This window comes from Adiantum capillus-veneris, chromosome 11, assembly GCF_014529385.1.
Source record: "Adiantum capillus-veneris isolate H3 chromosome 11, ASM1452938v2, whole genome shotgun sequence".
In the NCBI taxonomy this organism is placed as follows: Eukaryota; Viridiplantae; Streptophyta; class Polypodiopsida; order Polypodiales; family Pteridaceae; genus Adiantum; species Adiantum capillus-veneris.
The window spans coordinates 104727773-104747589 of record NC_140941.1 but is presented as its reverse complement, the minus strand read 5'-3'; the positions used below and the strand labels follow the sequence as shown (position 1 = coordinate 104747589).

The 19817-nt window shown below is 41.7% G+C and overlaps 2 protein-coding genes across 2 annotated transcripts in view; both read left to right on the top strand.

Moving 5' to 3' along the window:
* Positions 1-18480, top strand: part of LOC147447771 (uncharacterized) — a 38139-nt gene extending 19659 nt beyond the window's left edge. The window contains exon 2 of the mRNA XM_086523487.1: positions 18002-18480. Coding sequence (XP_086379613.1) covers positions 18002-18279 — 278 coding nt within the window. The 3' untranslated portion in view covers positions 18280-18480. The remainder of the gene's footprint in view (positions 1-18001) is intronic.
* LOC147447772 (pentatricopeptide repeat-containing protein At3g09040, mitochondrial-like) lies at positions 14233-17866 on the top strand. Its single transcript, XM_086523484.1, has 2 exons — positions 14233-14596; positions 14707-17866. The coding sequence occupies exons 1-2, from the start codon at positions 14465-14467 to the stop codon at positions 16810-16812; spliced, it is 2238 nt and encodes a 745-aa protein (XP_086379610.1). The 5' UTR covers positions 14233-14464; the 3' UTR covers positions 16813-17866.
* Positions 18481-19817: the final 1337 nt, after the last annotated feature.

The window sequence follows — 19817 nt, the reverse complement described above, 5'->3', positions numbered from 1 at the left end:
GTTAGAAATTTAGGCGAAAAGACAACAAGATAATGCCAATTGTTTTGTTTGCCATTTTGGCAGCCTTAGTAGGCAAGCCCATGAAGATTAAAATGTGGCAAGGTTGGCGTGGATGGTAGATGGGAGCCACATTTTCAAGCAATGCTTTTCAGCTTGGGGATAGGATCACCAATGACCATAGACCAAATGGCAGTGCAGTAAACTGGGGGAAAAAAAGCTTAGTCAAATGATTTTTTTGGTGGTGAGATTTGAAGGCCCCCAAGGGTATTTGCATGTGGATGCTTCCATGTGGCACGTTCTTAATCCCATATGTGAAAACCAGTATCAGGGAGGATAGGGGGTGTTTGGCCTAGGGTGCTCCTCCATTATGGTGTATCACTTGGGAGAGGGGAGCTCCCCAAGCGCGTGGCTATGACGTTCGTAGTGCGGCTTTGTGTGGGCATCACGTGCATGTGCATGCCAACCTATGGTGGCATTTAGTGGTGTTGCTAGCAGCCCTTTGGGCGGTGGTGGTCTGTGGGGTAGATGATGATGTGGCATTCCCAATGGTGGTCATGCTCGCGTGGCTCTAAAGGACAATCCTCTTATTGGAGAGAAGGCATGCACCAAAAGGGTTGTCATGGCACTGTGACAAACAAAATGGGCTCATGTGAGGGATTCTCAAGTGGTGAAGAGAGAGAAAGGTGCTGAGGTGTTGGCACACCATCAAATGTGCTAAAGTGGTATGCCCAAGTGGGTCAAATGAGCCCCAATTCAAAAAGAGAGGTTCTCTCGAGTTGAACAAGAAAAGAAGCCCATCTTTATGTTTTTTTTGTAAATGAAGCCGCCCTGTAAGAGGGCTTTTCAAAATTTTGTAAAGGGATTTTTTGCCAAGAGAGTTTTGGAGCTGGTAAAGAGGAGCTTTGCTCTGTGCAAGCCATGGGTCTTTGTAATTTTTTGCAAGGAGATGTTCGCCTCCCCCCCCCCCCCCCCTTTTGGTATTGATTCCTCGCTCCCCCTCCTTTCTTTTACTTATGTACATTGCCTGTCTTGCTGGTTGCGGTGTGATTGTGACCTTGAACCGAAGTTCATGTATGTGCGCACGCGCGCGTGCGCGCATACACACACACACACACACACACACACACACACACACACACACACACACACACACACACACACACACACACACAAAGGAAGAGGGAGGGAGAGGGAGGGGGAGAGGGAGGGAGAGGTTTGTATGAATGTGTGGGGTGGAATAGAGGTGTTGGGTGTGTGCCAATGTGTTGGAGCTTCCTAGGAAGCGTGTGTGTGCATAGGTGTGTCAAAACAAGCGTGTGAAGGTGAGATTGTGTGGATTTTGAAGGTGAATTATAGTGGATTGGGGTAATGTGTTTACCCTGGGCTATAGAGGGGTGCACATTTTGTGTTTCATTTTTGTACCCCCACATAGAAAATTAGTTTTTTGCATTAGTAAAGATGGCGTCTTGGAGCCATGGTCTGATTTTTACAGGTGAAGAGAGTCCAGACAAGTGGATTGTAGATTTTGAGCTGTATATATAATGTCAGTGAAAATGATAAACAAGGACAACAAGATGCTGACTTTTCCACTAGTGATGCGCAATAGAGAAAAAGTGTGGTACGAAGCATTGGAAGGTGAGCCGAGGCTTGCTTGGCCGGCTCTACGTTCACATTTCTTACATGATTTTTTCAAAGAGCCGTCCCCAATCGAGATGGATGTCAAACTGAAGCTGCTCAAACAAGATGTAAGTGAAGAATTCGGTTCGTTTTTGAATTGTTTTGAAGCTTTCTGGGTAGAGTTAGTGGCAACCATGTAGTTGGCTATAATGGTAACTACTTTATGCTGGACAAATTCATGGCATGCCTACATCCTAAAGTGAGGGAGAAGGTAGATTTTGAAATCTTGGAGAACTACAATGGTGCAATGGCAATTGCCCAATCCAAAAGCAAGAAGATCAAGAAGAAGATTGAGCAGGGTGTGTTGGGCCATGAAGCAGTGGTTCCTACTCAACCACAGGGTCCAAGGGATGATTTTCATGAGGGGAACCATGGGAGCCGAGGTGTAGCAATTGTTCCATAGAACTGGGTGCAAATTATAAATGATTTTTTTGAGAAAATGCAAGAGTTGCGGCTAAGTGTGATGGATAGAGGACATCCAAGAGGAGCAAGGGGCAAGGCAAGGCCATTGCATGGTAGGTGCTATAACTATGGAGAAGAAGGGAATTATGCACTTGATTGCCCTCATCCGCTGAGAGAAAGAGGTGGTATCTACTCATTGTTTGGTAGGGAAAGAGGCCAAGCACAATCTAATAGTCCAAGAGAGTAGGTGGTCGAGAATACAATGCAACCTGCTCCTCCGGATGGTGGTGAAGTCCCTAGGGTGAACATCATTGGGGTGGATAACCCCAGGATGTCGAAGTGTTGGTGGCCAATAAAAGGGCAAGAGATAAGAGGGAAACAAAAATCGATTGGGAGATTAGAGCTTGTAAAGGCAAAGAGAAGGTGTACTAGGGTAAAGAACAATCGAAAACTAGAAAGAAGAGAAGGCATCCTAAGATCAAGAAAGAAAATTTCCAGGTAGGATGTGGCTGCCTCAAATATGATCTAGTAAGTGATGTGCAAGGCCAAAAGGCTAACGTAACTTTTTTGTCAGTTATTGGCCTTGAATCCTAAGCTGAGGAGATAATGGTCTACAAGTGTGAGCACGAGGTTACCAAAAGCTAAATGGAATTTGCATGCACTGCAAAACATGGCATTAAGGGTAGGTAGCCTAGCTGATTTTCTTCCTTTGGTGGATGCTGTCATTGAAAAAAGCATGTAGATACGTGCCTATATAGATGGTGGATCATAGGTTTGCATCATGAAGGAAGTTTCAATGAAGGAAGCAGGTGTTAAAGTAATAGCCAAATCAAATGTGCACATGAGGATGGCTAACCATGATAAAGCTAGGTGTTTGTGCGTGGCTCAAGCTGTAAGAGTGAAGGTGATAGGAATTGAGTGCCTAATCAATATCTTCATGATGAAAGTAGGTACCCTATCATATTGGGTAGGACGTGGATGCTTGCAATAGGTGCCAAACAAGATTGGGAAAGCAGTGTGTTCACCTTGCCTGATAAAGAGAGAGGAAGGCAGGTGGTGCTTGACATGAAGACCAAAGAAATTTGTTTCCATCCTATGGAGGCAAGAGACGAAGATGATACGACGTCTATGAGTATGAGATCGAGATGGCCTAGGATGAAGGCTATATGAATGCAAAGGAGGATGATATGCTAAAGATTGATGCTAAATGTTTTTGAGTCAATGTGGAAGACTTTCATGCAAAAGAGGAAGTGCAGTCGTAGGTTCATAGCATAGGTGCAAAAGAGGTAGCTAATATGTTGACCAAGGATCTGACCAAATAGGAGAGAGAAGGCTATATCCAATTGTGCATCTCTTTTCCAAACTTGTTTGCAATGGAATACAAGGACCTACAAGGAGCAAAGGTTGTTGAGCACAAGATAGTTCTCAAGGAAGGGTACAAGCCAAAAGATCAAAAGCTAAGAAGATTCGGGGAAATTCAGAAGGAAGTCATTGGCAGGAGATCAACTAGCTATTAGATGTTGGCATTTTAGTTTGAGTGAGTCTCCCCAGTTTATCACTCCTAAGAATAATGGGAAATGGTAGGTGTGCATCGACTACAAGCCATTGAATGCAACAACTAAGAGAAACCACTACATGTTGCTATTTCAGGATGAGATCTTGAATCAGGCAGCTGGCCATGAGAGGTATTCCATCATGGATGGGTTTTCAAGGCACTTTCAGATAGGGATTGCATTTGAAGACCAGTTGAAGACAAATTTATCTCTCCATGGGGATGTTTTTCCTACCACAAGATGCCATTTGGGTTGGTAAATGCCTATGCCACTTTTCAGGATGGATGAAAAGGGGATTTGGTCCCTACTTGGGCAAGTTTATCAGGGTGTTTATGGATGATAAATGTGTTATAGCTCAAGAGCGGATCATTTGTCAAATCTGTGGCTATGTTTTCAAAGGCTTGATGAAGAAGGGGGTCAATTGAACCCCAAGAAGTGTAAGTTAGCACAGCCTCAAGCATCATTTTTAGGCCATGTGGTGTCATAAAATGAAATTGAAGCTGATCCGAAAGAAGTTGAAGCTCTAGTTCTTATGGAGCCTCCCTCTAGTGCATAGGGTTTGGTCTTGTTTGTGAATAAATTAAAGTATTTGTCAAGGTTTTTTTGGATGTTGTCAAGGGGATATGTAAAAATCATGTTCTAGTAGAAAGAAGGTTTGCAAGTTGCAAAACGCATGTGAGAAGTTGAGGGATGCATATGAGAACGAGTTCAAAGACTATTTGAGTGATGTGATGATGATGGATAGAGCATGGATCCAGTAATCCACCAAGTTGGGATACCAAAGTTGGAGGAGAAGGAGGTGCAAAAGGAGGTTTGCCAAAAGAGCTTAGAAGAGCCCCTAGATATCCCTAACCTACCACTAGAGTATACCCATGGAGTGGGAGAGGAAGATCCATTGCTTAAACTTATGTTGTTTGCATATGGGAAATGTTGTTACCCTATTTGTGAGGAGAAGCATGTCATACATAACCATGATGTTGTTCATGTTATTCAAAGCCCATTTGAAGAGGTGGATAGTGAGATGAATACAAAGGAGGAATCACTCGGAATTAGATTTCCTGAAATCAACTTAGCCGAGGAGGAACTTTTGGAAAACAAATTGGTCCAAGAGGAGTCTCCACCAAAAAGATCCGTACGTGAAAATGCAGCCAAAAGGAGTTGAAGGAAATATTAAAGGAGTTTACATATGCTGATTTTGATGATTGGCAAATTCAGAAAAAAAACAGACCATTATCATCAGATGTTGTGGATGATCAAGAGAATCATAATTTTGGTTTTAAAGGACAGATTTTGATTTCACGGGTCGATATCGAGCAAGGATATATTTCAAATGTAGAGAATTGGAAGAAGCAGATTGATTGTTGTTCTAATCTAAACACGGATGAATCAAAAAAAGGTCTCACAGATTGGATTGAGCATGAGGAATGTCAAGAGCAAGTCTTTGAGGAGTATGAAACAAGCTTAACAGGTTTTGTGGGGCATGCAATGATGTTTGAAATGCAGAATGATGAAATTTCAATGGATGTGAATTCTGAAATTGATGTGGGACAAGTTGTTCTCAATCCAAACATACTTTTGTTGGAAGATGTGTGTTTTAGAGCTAATGAGACAGTAGAAGTGGATTCTTACATGATGGACTATTAGAGTGATGTTTGAGGATGATCTTTCAATTTTAAAGCAAAAAATCGTAGAGAGCATGCAAGAAGTTTGGAAGGCCATTAAGGTCCACGAGTATAGAGCCAAAGAATCAGGGAGGCGGGTTTTTGATCAGAATCAGGAAAGATCCGAGCAGGTCAAGAAGGTCTAGAGAAAGGAGAAGGATTAGCAACACCTGTGGTTAAGCGAACAAATCCAAAAATAGCAAAGGATCAAAGTGGAGAAGCAATTATGGAGGTACATGAGAAGCTGGTTGTCGAGTCTAAAATATCAATGATTGATCCAGACAGTGTTGCAAAGATGCAAACAAAACCTAGGAATGTTTTTTGATCAAGTAATACGTGGATTTGAGTCGGATTTCTATGAAACACACCACCGGGACGTGCAATGTGCTGACTGGATATTATATGCATAGTCATATTTTTGCCGAGTCAGGTTTCTACTGAGTCAAATTACTGTTGAGCCACTTACTAATGAGTCACATGCTGAGTCTCATATTTGCTGAGTCAAAATATTTGTAGAGTCGGAATATTGTGTTCCGGATTACTGAGTCTGATCTTTTATACCAAGAACATCTTGTTGGATAGTTATAACTATCATCTTGCATTTGTATTTTGCACGAGTTCTATGAATGGGAAGTTAAGCTATGGTGTTCTCCACTTTGTCTTTGTGCATTCTTTGTTGTCTTTTGAAGTTGTATATTTGATATTCAACTGAGTCTGATCATGGAGTGAGTGTCGCCCTTGATAACCTTCATTCTATGACCACCTTTCTCATTTGGATTTATAAAGGCATCGTATATTGATTCACTTTCAATGATTTTTAAAAAATCATGGCCACATACTTTGATAGTCAAAAGGCTGCGATTGCATCTTTACTTCAGTTCCTCCTCCTTATTAAGACAGTTTCACGTTGAAAAAGGTTGTGCTTGGTCTTTGAAAAGTAATTTTGATTCATATGATAGAACCCTCCGGATGCATTCACACAAGATGAGTCAAGGAAATTTTGAAGATGGCTGGCAAGGCCATGGAGGCAATGTTAGTAGAAAGAGGTGTCTCATAAAATGAACTTGTGAACATACAAATCAAATGCAGAATTGGTCAACAAACACTTGGGTAGTGCATGTAAGCTATTGCACAAAAACTATAGCACAACATAGGTGACCACTATGGCTATTGAGGTACATTGATAATCTCTTGGTGTTCTTCAAAGAGGTGACCCTCATGGTCTTGTTGATCTCAAATTGCCTCAAACGTTTGTATGATCTATGACATGGTTACACACACTTGATCTCATTTAGAAGGAGTGTTCAAGGCCTTGGAGATTGACATTCCATAAGTACAAATATAACAGTGAGCTATCTCTTGCTCAAACTCAAAATCTCTCTCTCTCTCTCTCTCTCTCTCTCTCTCTCTCATCTTGAATTGACTGTCTTTGATAGCTAGCAATGGAGATAAATATAGTACAATTTATTATGGGCTACAAGTGGCTTGAAAATTGAGGCAAGTAGCATTAGAGATGACTTTGGAAGCAACATCTTCTACATTGAAACAAAGTATGACAATGCTCGAAGAAATTAAAGAATGCAACATTTTGTCAAAGTGATAGATTTTATGTTTTCTATGATCATCTTGATTTCCATGTGTATATAGTAGAGTGGATTGCTTACCAATCAAAATTTGTCTAAGTGAAAATAAAAAAGTTATGGGTTTTTCCTTGGAGGAGATGCACATCATATGCTTAAATAATAATATACGATTGACAAATCAAAAAGGGGAGAGACAAGCGACATAAGCATCCCTACTTCACAACTCTTATCAAATGGGGAATTGCAAAAAAGTGAAGATCGACAACACAATGAATAGAACAATGTGTGCAACAATGATTCATTGACAAGAATTCAAGCTTGTCATTTCAATCTTTTTTTGCATGACTATGTAGTAGAAATTGGACTACAAGGTAGGGAATGTCTTTCGTTTCTTATAAACTTTGGAGAGACACTATGCCGTCCCTCCACCATACTTCCGTATGGCACTCAATTAGCCTATGCATGATCTAGTTCTAATATAATCGTGAAAATTTTCATAATGTAAAAAGTTGTTCTTTTGTTCGTAGGTTCTCAAAGGCAAGATTTTGGATTGTAAAATCAATTGAGTAAGGACACATTTACTCATAAAGTCAATGCTTTGTCTTGCTGGATAGAATTTACTCGTTCTTTTTGTACCAAAAATAGTCTTTGGTTTCACTCTAGTGGACATAGTCTTATGTACATAGATGTGCTTCATAATATCTTTTATGTTTATCTTGATGAATCTTTTGTTTTAAAAATATTTATCAAGCACTTTATCAATATTATTCTATCATATTCTGAGAATATAAACTCTATGACAAGGCCAACCAAGCAAGACTAGTTAGTATCCCAATACTAAACTTTTGCTCTGTTTTTTACTTTTTTGTATCAATGATTCCCCTATGCATGGAGAATCCAATGGTACCCTTGCTTAGCAACTTGGAGCTTGCTTGAAGACTTTCCCAAATTTTCTTGGTTTGTTTGGGTTTTTCTGCATATTTGTGATGCTCATCTCAAAGTAATGGTTTAAACTTGGATTTTCTTGGTCTGTTTGGGTTTTTCTACATATATGTGGTGTTTGTCAAAAGTTAATGGTTTAAACTTGCCCGGACTTGTACGTAGCATGTAACCATTTTTGCAAGGTCAAAGTCCAAGTTTTCCCAGTTCTTACGTATTTTAATACTAAATAACTTTGCAAAGTTGAGGTTTTTGATTTTCAAGGTTTGCAAACAATGATTTGTCCAACGTAAAAAGCATGGTGTTCCTTAGGCTTCTTACATACTAAGCCTGCTTGTCCAATCGGTTTTGGAATGGGTGTGGGTGCCTATACACACCAAGATTTTGATTTGGTTGGTTGTCACTACCAACAATGAAGCTCATTGCCTACAATTTTTTATGAGAGTGAAATTCGATGCTCATAGTCTGTCTGCATGCAGTCTCCACTGCCCAAATGCTTGTCCACTTCACTAGCGGACCCAATCGTTCACTTCCTGCTATTGTCCAGGTGAGCACGCACACCTTGGGAAGTCGGTGTGTAACCAGCCTTAGTGCTAAGGACCTGATAGTGGGGTGTCCAAAAATGATCTCCATTACTACCACACGCTTGCATGACCCACCTACAAAGGGTCTCCCTTGCACTTACCAAAGGTTTCAAATTGGTGTGTGTGTGTGGGGGGGGGGGGGGGCGGGGGCGGGGGGGGCAGAGAATAAGAAGAAGAAGAGAGTTTTAACATCGTAGGAAACTATCCAAGAGACCTGAAAGATCTAGCCGACGTGGAGTTGAACTCAAGACCTATTATTCAAGAGGGAAATGGCATAACCAATCTACCACACTTGGGTGATAAAAAGGTGATACCATTTTCCTCTTTTTATTAGCACACACACACACACACACACACACACACACACACACACACACACACACACACACACACACACACACACACACCCACACCCACACACCCGATAAGAAGAGAGTTTTAACGTCGTAGGAATCTATCCAAAGAGACCATAAAGATCTAGCCAATGAGGAGTTGAACTCAAGACCTGTTATTCAAGAGGGAAATGGCATAACCAATCTACCACACTTTTGGGGGGGGTGGGGAGAGAGAGAGAGAGAGAGAGAGAGAGAGAGAGAGAGAGAGAGAGAGAGCCACAAGCTTGCACGACGGCGGGTCTTGATCGCACTTACCAAAGGTTTGAAATGGAGAGAGAGAGAGAGAGAGAGAGAGAGAGAGAGAGAGAGGAACTCATGGTATGCAATTTTTGTCTATAAATTTTACTCATGTGTATCTAAGAAGAGCAATTTGAATTTTGTTCATAAGCTAGTTTTCTATTTGTATAGGACTAAATGAAATAATTCTCCCATGGGTTCATTGAGGAGCCCATGTGGGAGGAAATAGTCTTTGCCCCTTATGCTAGTGTTGTTCTTCTTCCCTCCTCTTATACTCTCTTCCTCTCTCTTGCAATATGTGTAGCACTCCACTCTAGGAGGTGCACACACATGTACTCTTGTGCTCCCTCTCACTCTCTATCTCTTTTGATAATGTATCACATCCAATCTTCCATGTGTATGACTCATCAAGTATGCATGATCATAGATTAAGTTGCTCATATGCTTGTTACATTGTATGTTTCAAGGGACTCCATGCATCCATCTCTGCAAATGCCTTTTGTTTCTTCTAGAGAAACACCAACATGAGGTGGCTATGGTGAGTGCTTGAAGTGTTACCTTGGAATATTAGAAAGTTCTTAGACTTGTATCTCACATTATTTTCAAGGCATTGATAGGCAAAACAACATTGTATGGGCATGGGTATGTAGAAAGCTCTTTTACTGTGCTCCTAGTCACTCAATGGTACCAACATGGACATCTTGTCCTTTTCTTCGTTTTTTTTTGCTTGCAGTGTACCACATCAATACCAACATCAACTTTTAAAGAAAAAGCTAATTTTAGGCTGATAAAAGCAGTAGTTTGTACTTGGTCTTGCCTTAATAGGTCCCACTCTTGTCGAGTCGGCCCTTGTCTCACCTTCAATGTATTCCGTCCCACGTGAATGCCCTTGTCTTAAGCTCCTAGGCTTGTTAATACACCTATCCCTCTCCAACATCACAATTCATTGACATAGCTACACCAATGCATTTTGTGCCACATGGATAGCTTGAAAAAGGAAATCTCTTTCTAGCAGTCTATGCGAACATGGAATGCTAAAGGGAGAAAGAAGAGAGTTTTTAACATCGTGTAGAATTTCCATCATTCCCTTATTTATCTCAATTTCAATTTGTTCGCTTAGGTTAACATCTTGCATTATGCTATTGGCCGATAGAATGCATGCATTTGGAGAGTAGCCCCAACTCTACATTAGTCAAAGACAACCCAAAGCTTTTGTCTACCCATGCTTGGGAAATACCCTACAATGAGTGCAATTTGAGAGACAACATCCCAAGCAAGAAACTCGTCAACTTGTTATGCTTTCAAAAGTACATTCCCGTGGTACACATGTCAATCAAAGCATTGAATAGTACACCTATGTTTCAACGACCTGACTAACAATCACTTTCGCTTTGTTTTACGCATGTCAATGTGTTTCATGATGCCTTATTAGTATTCACAATGATCTATTTTCTAAAAACTTGGAAAACCTATGTAATACCTATACATCTAATAACATCCGCGATATTTGAAGGTCTTTACACAAAGTTTCTCTCATATATTCAGGCTTAATCACCCTTAAAAATTCAAATCTAGAGATTTTTTTTGGGCTCCACTAACCATAGGTTTATTTGAGCATTGACAGCCGCTTGCCATCAAGATGCAAGCAAAGGAAATCACATATGGAGGCTCGAGAGAGTCCCCCACTTAGAGTACACATTAGCAAGAAAGCATACCATTGTTTTCTCCTTGCTGAAGATCTCTTCTTGAATTTATTTGAAGCTCTTGAAGAACTTGTGACCGCATTCATATTAATGTGTGCTTAATGTAAAGTATAGATGTGTAGTGTTACATGAAGCATCTAGCTTTGACAAATGTTCCCAATCTCTCTCTCTCTCTCTCTCTCTCTCTCACACACACACACACACACACACACACACACACACACACACACACACACACACACACACACACACACACACACACACGAAACACGAAAAGCTAGTTAGCAAATCTTTAACCTTAGCAGGGCACCAACATATAACATGTGAGATTTCCCAGCGAGTAAAACTAGAACTTTAATTTGACAATAAAAAGAAGTAACACTTTGATCATGAGGGTGAATCCATCATTCAAAAATCCAAATTTTTTTCCTAATGAATGCCACACAACTTTGGTCCTCTTTTTAGCAATCATTTTTTCCCCTCAATAGCACAATTTCAAAATGAAAGCTTTTCATAGTATAACAAATAGACACATGCTCATTAGCATTAAGCATTTGAATTTCATATTGAAGCTGGAAGCCTCTTATATTAGCTCTTGCTCCAGCATGTAACCTGTTGAATTCTTGTTGCACAAAATTTTCATTATGTTTTGCTACACACTGAGCACTATTAGGCATGCATGACCTTGGTGAGATCAAAGTAGCAAAGTGCCAATCAGGGGTTGTGCATCACAGTTTGTTCAAAAATGTGTGAGCTTGTGAACATCCTATGTTATTGATTCACTTGCAACCTTTGATAAGGTTCATTACATCTTGAGCCAATTATATATCTACCCTTGGTTGCAGCCAGTTTAGTCCACCTAGCACAACTAACCCTTTTGCAGAGGCATCTAATTTGATAGCATGCCCGATTTTGACCATAGACTATGTGTAGATACACATAAGGAGAGCGAAGGGTGGTTTATGTGCACCAGCTTGGCGGAGGTGAGAAGCAACATCTATTTTTCCTCATGGTCTGCCTCGAATTTGGCTCTTTGCAACTCCAAGGATTGGTTGTGGCACTTTTAGAAACACTTTGACAAATAATGCATCACAAGGTGAGGCATCATGCCTACAATAGTGTGTTAATTAATAAGTGTCATCCATTGCTTACACCCATAAATATATATTATCTTCATAATATAGTAAAATACCATTCGGAGATGTGTGTGTGCATGTGTTTGCAAGAGAACTATGTATTGCTGAGCATAGGGTCAATATAGGCATTGTTTGTGTAGCTTGTAAAATGCTCAACTAATATGCAATAGTGAGGAGGGATTGAAAAATCAAGCTCTATTTTAGAATCCCTTGAGATTGAGTTGAGGATTGACAACAAAAATCCCAGGGCTGTTGCGTGCTTGTTGGATTCTCAAACAGGGCTGCTGCAAGGAGCGGATGCAATGGCTAGCCTAGCTCATGCAAATCAAAGAAGTAAAACTGATGCCGAAGATAGCAATATGGCCAGCTGATGGGTGAGGCCATCTGTCAGCAAGCTGGGTTGCGAGAGAGAGAGAGAGAGAGAGAGAGAGAGAGAGAGAGAGAGAGAGAGAGAGAGAGAGAGTGGGCCTAATGATGTCGCTTCCCTATCGCAGACACCTAGTGTTGTGTGGGCAATCTGATTTGCAGGTTCCTCTCTGTCTCTCTCTCTCTCTCTCTCTCTCTCTCTCTCTCTCTCTCATATTTCAGACTGACTCTTCAACTCCCTCTTGTAGGGGGCTTGGGGGGGGGGGGGGGGGTCACTTAATAATTATGTGACTATCACGTGAGTACAGTACAAGGGGTTATTTATTTTCATTTTTTCTCACATTTTCACATACAAAAGGATACCATAACATGAAATTTGAATTTTTTTTTACAGATTGAATATAAAAAGGGTATACTTTATTTGTTAGTTCACAGATAAGGAGTTTTAAAAATAGTCTTTGAATGCACACGATATACACAATTTATACATAGTGACCCCTCCAAGGTAGGGGGCTTGGCCCGCTCACAAATTTGGGAGAATCTCCCCCCTCCCCATCTTGTGCTATGCACGATGTCAAAATGGTGCTTCCATCCCGCAAACCTCCTCCCTTCACCACATGGTATCCTTGAAAAGGGCTTCCCATTCTAGAGTAGAATAGATTCTTGCAAGGTGAGTTAAAGGGTTAGCAGTCCTTATGTATTTTCTTGCAAGGTTCGGCTCTCGAGCTCCCCATTTAGCCCACTCTCCACCACAAATTGGCTCTCCTAGCCGAATTCCCATTATGAAAACGCTGGCATTTTGTAGGTGGCGTTACAATAAACCATGACTTTTCTTGAGCACTGCACTGGAGAGTTGTCGACAATCGATGGTTATATTTAAAGGTTTTAACACTAAACCTCTACATTTTTTTTGTGTTTCTCATCTTCAAAATTTTAGAGGTAAATTAACCATACCAAATTTTAATATTTTATCTTCAAATTCATCGCTGTCACCGGCATACTACAACTACAACCTGTGTGTGTGTGTGTGTGTGTGTGGGTATAGAGGTTGTAGGGGAACACTTGTTTAACGAGAGTAGTCAATAGAAGCACCTCTGTCGAGTCTATGATGTGGTGGAGATCTTGGCTGCGACATTTGATTGCAAAGCAGTAGCCCGCCATCTCTCTCTTCCCGCCCCATCATGATGAGTAACTAATGATCAAGACATTGGCTTTCTCCCTGCTGACCACCATTAATGTAGCGCTAGCTTGTCGCCTTTCCACTGCACTGGCGGTAGCTCTAACAAAGAGGTAAAGACACCGCCTCTTCTGTTCTCCACCTATGCTCACCATCGTGACTCCAAGAGCTCTCAATCAACCACACCCAAAAATTAACGAAGGCTACAAAAAGACAGAATGCATCCACATCTGCTATAACAAAGCCAACCAAGCAAGACTAGTTAGTATCCCAATACTAAACTTTGCTCTGTTTTTTACCCTATTTGTATCAATGATTGCCCTATGCAAGGAGAATCCAATGGTACCCTTGTTTAGCAATTTGGAGAGTCTTTGAAGCAATTCCTAGATTTTCTTGGTCTGTTTGGGTTTTTTTTTTCATATATGTGGTGTTTACATCAAGTTAATGGTTTAAACTTGGATTTTCTTGGTCTATTTGGGTTTTTTTGCATATTTTTGGTATTCGTCTCAAGTTAATGGTTAAAACGTGCCCAAACTTGGTACGCAGCATGTAATTATTTTTGCAAGGTCAAAGGCCAAGTTTTATTGTGATACTAAATAACTTTGTAAAAGTTGAGGTTTTAGATTTTCAAGGTTTGCAAACAATGATTTGAAGCGTATGTCCAACGTAAAAAGCTTGGTGTTCCTTAGGCTGCTTACACACTAAAGTATGCATGCCCGAGCGTGGGTGCCTATACACACCAAGCTTTTGATTTGGGTGGTTGTCACTACCAGCAACATAGCTTACTAGCTACGATTCTACTGAGAATCAGATTAGATGCTCACAGTAGTCTGCCCGCAGGCAGTCTCCATTGCCCAAATGCTTGTCCACTCCTTGACCGGGGCCAATCATTCACTGCCTGCTTTCATCCGCACACCTTGGGCAACCGGTGTGTAACCAGCCTTAGTTGATAGTGGGGTGACTAAAAATGACTATATCTATTTGGGTCATGTCGATAACATATACTATAAGCCTCGAGTCAAATTTTAACGCTATGAGGCTATGAGATGACATGCTTTCTGAGTTCAGGTCCTTTGATCGGCCCTCCATAGCATCCACTCGGGAATCTGTAGAGACAGATTATTTCTGTTACAGCTACAGCTGGTCGAGGAACTCTCTGCTATGGCGCAATCGTGGCAGCAAGGTACCTGTACCCTCCGCATGTTGTGAGAGAGAGAGAGAGAGAGAGAGAGAGAGAGAGAGGAGCGCGTTTAGGAACTTTCATAATCCTGTGTGTGGGTATTTGCATCGCAGATCAACTCAGCCTCCTTAATTCTCACTCAAGAAACCACCTCAGGCTGGGTTCAAGAAGAGCTAAGAGAGTCCCGGAGAGGGATAGGAGATGGAGAGGTGGGCGCAAAGGGAATGATTGCACTCCAAGAAGAGTGCTCTGCCCAAAAGCAAGAGGGGCAACAGCGGGGAGCATTAAAGACAAACCACACAAAATCTCAAAATATCAGTATTGTTGCTGCGTTAAAAGTGTGTGCCACGCAAAGAGATTTATGCAGAGGCAGCAGATTACATGCTGATATCATCCAAAAAGGCCTACTTGAAACCAATATATTTATTGGGAGCTGTCTCATCAGTTTATATGTGAAATGTGGTGCATTGGAGAAAGCACAACATGTGTTCAATGAACTCTTAGTGCGGGACAGTATCTCGTGGAATGCACTTATTGCCGGATATGCCCAGCATGAACGCAGTAAGCAAGCTTTAGATTGTTTTGAGCAGATGCAACTTGAGGGCTTCTCTCCAACTGCGGTTTCTTTTGCTTGTGCCTTGAAAGCATGTGGCAGTATAGAAGACATAGACAAGGGGCATGCGTTGCATGCGCAAATTGTTATTGAATGTTCCATCGAAGAGCACATTGTAGTTGCAAATGCATTGATAGATATGTACGCAAAATGTGGCACAGTCTCAGAAGCACAAGAAGTTTTCGATGAACTCCAAAACAGGGATGTAGTTACCTGGAATGTACTTATCGCAGGATATGCTCAACTGGAACGTGCTAATGAAGCATTTGAATGTTTTGAACAGATGCAAATCGCAGGCTTTTTACCTGACGTGATCACATTTCCGAGCATTTTGAAAGCTTGCAGCGTAATAGGAGCATTAGACAAAGGTGAGGAATTACATAGGCATCTTGTGAAAGAGCGCTTGGTGCAAAAGGATGCCCATATTGGTACAGCTCTTGTAGATATGTATGCAAAATGTGGTGCTCTTGAGAAAGCACAAGAAGTGTTTGATGGCCTTCCAAAACGAGATGTAGTCTTGTGGAATGCCCTAATTTCAGGTTATGCCCAGCACAAACGGGGAGAGGAAGCCTTAAACAAATTCCATGATATGCAGCTTGAAGGATTTTCTCCAAGTGCAGTAACATTTGCTTGCTTATTAACAGCTTGTGGCAGCATGGAAGCGTTGGACAAGGGTCAGGAAGTTCATGCTCATATAGTAAGAGACTTCTGCCTTGAGAATGATGTATATGTTGGCACTGGGTTGGTAGATATGTATGCCAAATGTGGTGCACTTGAGGAAGCTCAAGTGGTTTTTGATGAGTTGCAATCTGCGAATGTTGTTTCTTGGAATGCTCTTATTGGAGGATACGTCCAACATGGGTTTGGGGATAAAGCATTGGGCTGTTTTCATACGATGCACCTGGAGGGATTTTCTCCGGACACAATCACATTTGTTTGCCTATTGAAGGCCTGTGGCAGCACAGGAGCTGCATGCATTGGGCAAGCATTACACAGCCAGATTGCCAGTCACGGGCTGGCAGAATACTGCGAAATTGTTGGAAATGCATTAGTAGATATGTATGCTAACTGTGGTATGCTTGCTGAGGCCCAAGAGATTTTTGATAACTTGTACATCCAAGACGTCATTGCATGGAGTGCTCTTATGGTAGGATTTTCCCAACTAGGTGAAGATAAGGTCGTTTTTCATCTCTTTGGTGAAATGATAGCAGCAGGTGTGGAGCCGGATTTGGTGACATACTCTGTTATTTTGAACACATGTAGCCACAATGGGTTACCAGAGAAGGGGGAGTCTTATTTTGGAATGATAAGCAAAGTCCATGGCAGAATTCCCACTTTAGAACACCATGCTTGCATGATAGATCTTTTTGGACGCATTGGGCATTTGGAGACGGTGGTAGCAATGATCGAGGAAATGCCATTTTCTGCTGATGGCACAGTATGGCATACGTTTCTTGGTGCTTGTCGCTTTCGTGGGGATACGAAGCTTGGAAGGTGGGCCTTTGGATATGCAGTGCAAGAAGATGATGAAGTTGATGCTGCTTATGTCTCTCTGGGTGACTTATACGCTGTCACTAATAGGCAAGAGGGTAGGCTGAACTTCTGAGATAAAGGTTGAATATGGGGCCATATTTTTTACGGAAGTAGATTGTTACTGCAAGCATCCCATAGATTGGAAGGCTATATGGAAACCTTGAAACTCCTAGCTTGAAGAAGAACAGGGAGCCTCGACTTCGAAAACCCTTGAGCAATTGGTTCAAGACCCTCCTCTTGCACTGCAGTGTGTTTTAAACTGAAAGCTGTGAGTGGCTTGGTCACTACGAAGCTGAATTCTGCATGCCTTCTTCATTCCTTTAAGCATGTTTCTGAGAACAGGCAAGCTATTCATTTCTGATTTTTGTAGGCCTTGTCACACTTGGTCAATCAATAAAGGACTAGATCAGATCATTTCAAGGTAATCAATCAGCCACAGAGTTGTCTGCGAATCCTTTTCCTCCTTTGAGTTGACGTAATATTCTTCAAGGAGTTGTGTGCATTTTGGATGACTGGCCTGTGGATATGTTTTGATACTTGCATTGTTTTATGGCCTCATGACTGCCATTCTTTCACACAGATGAGCTCATTGCTAGCCATTTGGAAGTATCATTTTCTTGTCGAGTTGACAGCTTTTCTTGAACGCTTTTTACTTCGTTAGCCTATCTGCTCAATTCAAATTCACGTGCTCTAAAGTGGTCCATGTGGTAGCAGCTTTCATCCCGTGTTTAGGGCTTTCTGTTTGGCATACATAAGCCATCTTCGAGATCAGAATGGTGTTCAGTGCTATTGGATTCAGCTCCTCATGAACAGAGGACTGTACCCGGGCTAGGAGGTTTGGATGAGGAAAAACGCAGTGCTTTGCGGTACTTTGGTTGACATGTATGCCAAGTGTGGCATCTCTCTGTCTCAATCACCGAACGATTTCTTGTCTCGATCACAAGCAGTGGGTATTGCTCTCTCTCTTTCTCTCTGTGTAGATCACCAGCAAGAAACACAGTAACTGCTGAAGCACGGGAAGATATATTGGAAGCATCAATTTGCAAAATTGTAAACTTTGTACGGTACACCTATACTAATCTAGATTTCATCTTTCAAATTTATTTAGATTTCATCTTTCAAATTTATTTGGTTCAAAGAAAAACCAATGCAAACAGAGAAAATGAAGAAAGCACATTAGAATTATCGCATGAATGTGTAAGAAATCCATCAACACCATCATTAAGGTGTAGGGAATGGACATTGGGAGGTGCATTTTGCAGGTCAGGCGACCGGCGGTAGCGTGGAGCCTGCTGCCGAATGGGTCGACCAATGCCCATTCCCGGCCGTCACGGTCGTTGGGAGGCTGCCAAGTCAGCAGGCAGTGCTGTGCGTTGCTTACACGTCAGCAGGCAGAATTTTAAGGCTCAGATTCCGCCGGTGTCTCCCTTTTGCAGCCAGTCACTGGTTGCAGAAGCAGCCGACCAGCGATTGTGACGGAGATGGTGGGAGCAGGCATCAGACCATCATAAATGAAGCTTACCAAGAAAGCCTAGTTTAGTATTTAGATAATGTTCCAAACCTTCATGCCAAAATGTGCAATGATGGGATTGCTGATCACTCTGATTTTTTTTGCAATTTTAAAATTCCTACACAATATAGAAACTTTGTAATCTGGATCGGTTTAAAGATGCAAGTGATATTATTATGAAAATGCTTGCTTTGATTATTAATCAATTTAATACAATATTCATAATGCAAAAAAAACTTCTTGAACAACGCTTCACAATAAAATTGGCAATATTATCTTGCAAAGGCAAATACTCTACCCACTTAGTGTAGTAATGATAGAATTGGATGCTATGGAATTCGGTGCTACCGAAAAAGTGGACCCTTCTTTTACAAACTTCACACTACAGCACAAAGCAATGAGCATTACCCTCAAGGCATAATTTTTTTGGCAAGCATTTCATGGTGAGCGTTTTTTTGGAATTAGATTCTAGATTCTCTAAAACAATGCTCATCCTTTCCTCTCTCCCTCATCGTGCTCCCTTGGTATTTGTCTCTTCCTCTATCGATCTGTCAAGGTCGCTGGTTGGCGGGCAGGCGATCCTCGCCCTGCATCAAGTGCCAATTCTGGAGCGGAATCACTGCCTCAACCGACGGATTGACGACAGTTCAGCAGCCGTAATTAATCATCAGCAACCTCCCAATCATTGCGAATGATTATATGCCCCGTCAGCGGCCGTAATTAATCATCAACCTCTTTTCGATCATCGCCAATAATTTTATGCCCCGTCAGCACCCGTAATCCATGAACCTCGTCTGTGTGTGTCCTCTGAAATTATACATTGCTGCAGGCTGTCTAGCACGCATTGAGGCGCATCAGCAAGCGAAGCATCAATTCAGAACCAGTGTGCGGCTCTGCAAATGTCTTTAGCATGCAAGGAGCTTGGCCCGCCTCCCAACGACCCTTGACGGTCGGGAATGGACACTTAGTGTCCATTCACTCATAATACCTGCTCCCCCATGGCTCCCAGCCTCCGCCGGTCGCCAGGGGGTCGCAGGTATTATGAGGAGTGTCCATTCCCTACCCCCCCCCCCGCCAACACTACTCTCTTCGCATGTTCTCTCTCTAACTTTGTGAGTGTGAGCTCTCTCCCCTGTGTCACATGTTCTCTCTCTCATTTGGTGAACGTGAGCCCTCAACACGTTCACAAAATGAGAGAGATAGGGTTGTCTCTTTGCCACATCCTATGTGAATTATACACATGGGCACACTAGTTCCTGTAGGTCTTAACCTCGTACATCCCCACATGATCATCTCTCCATGCATCTCCACTTTGAAAATGTCATCTCCATCACCCTTGCCTTCACAACCAAAGCCAAACCAATCTTCCATGCTACTTCCATAGAAATTGACTTCCGATACTCTGATGAATTTATGGGTTTTTTTTTCCAAATTGTGTTTTAAGAAACCTCTATCATTAATATACCTCTATAAAATTAAGCAAAATTTCAAAAACAAAATTATGTTGAACTCACATGGCATATTAAAATGAGTATACAATGGAACCTTGAGCAACTTGTATAGGCCAA

Bases quoted from the DNA above. Each gene is read 5' to 3' on its own strand.
- LOC147447772 (XM_086523484.1), top strand. From the start codon at position 14,465: ATGCTTTCTGAGTTCAGGTCCTTTGATCGGCCCTCCATAGCATCCACT. The intron at 14,597-14,706 runs GTACCTGTACCC...TTTGCATCGCAG, and splicing joins GGCGCAATCGTGGCAGCAAG to ATCAACTCAGCCTCCTTAAT.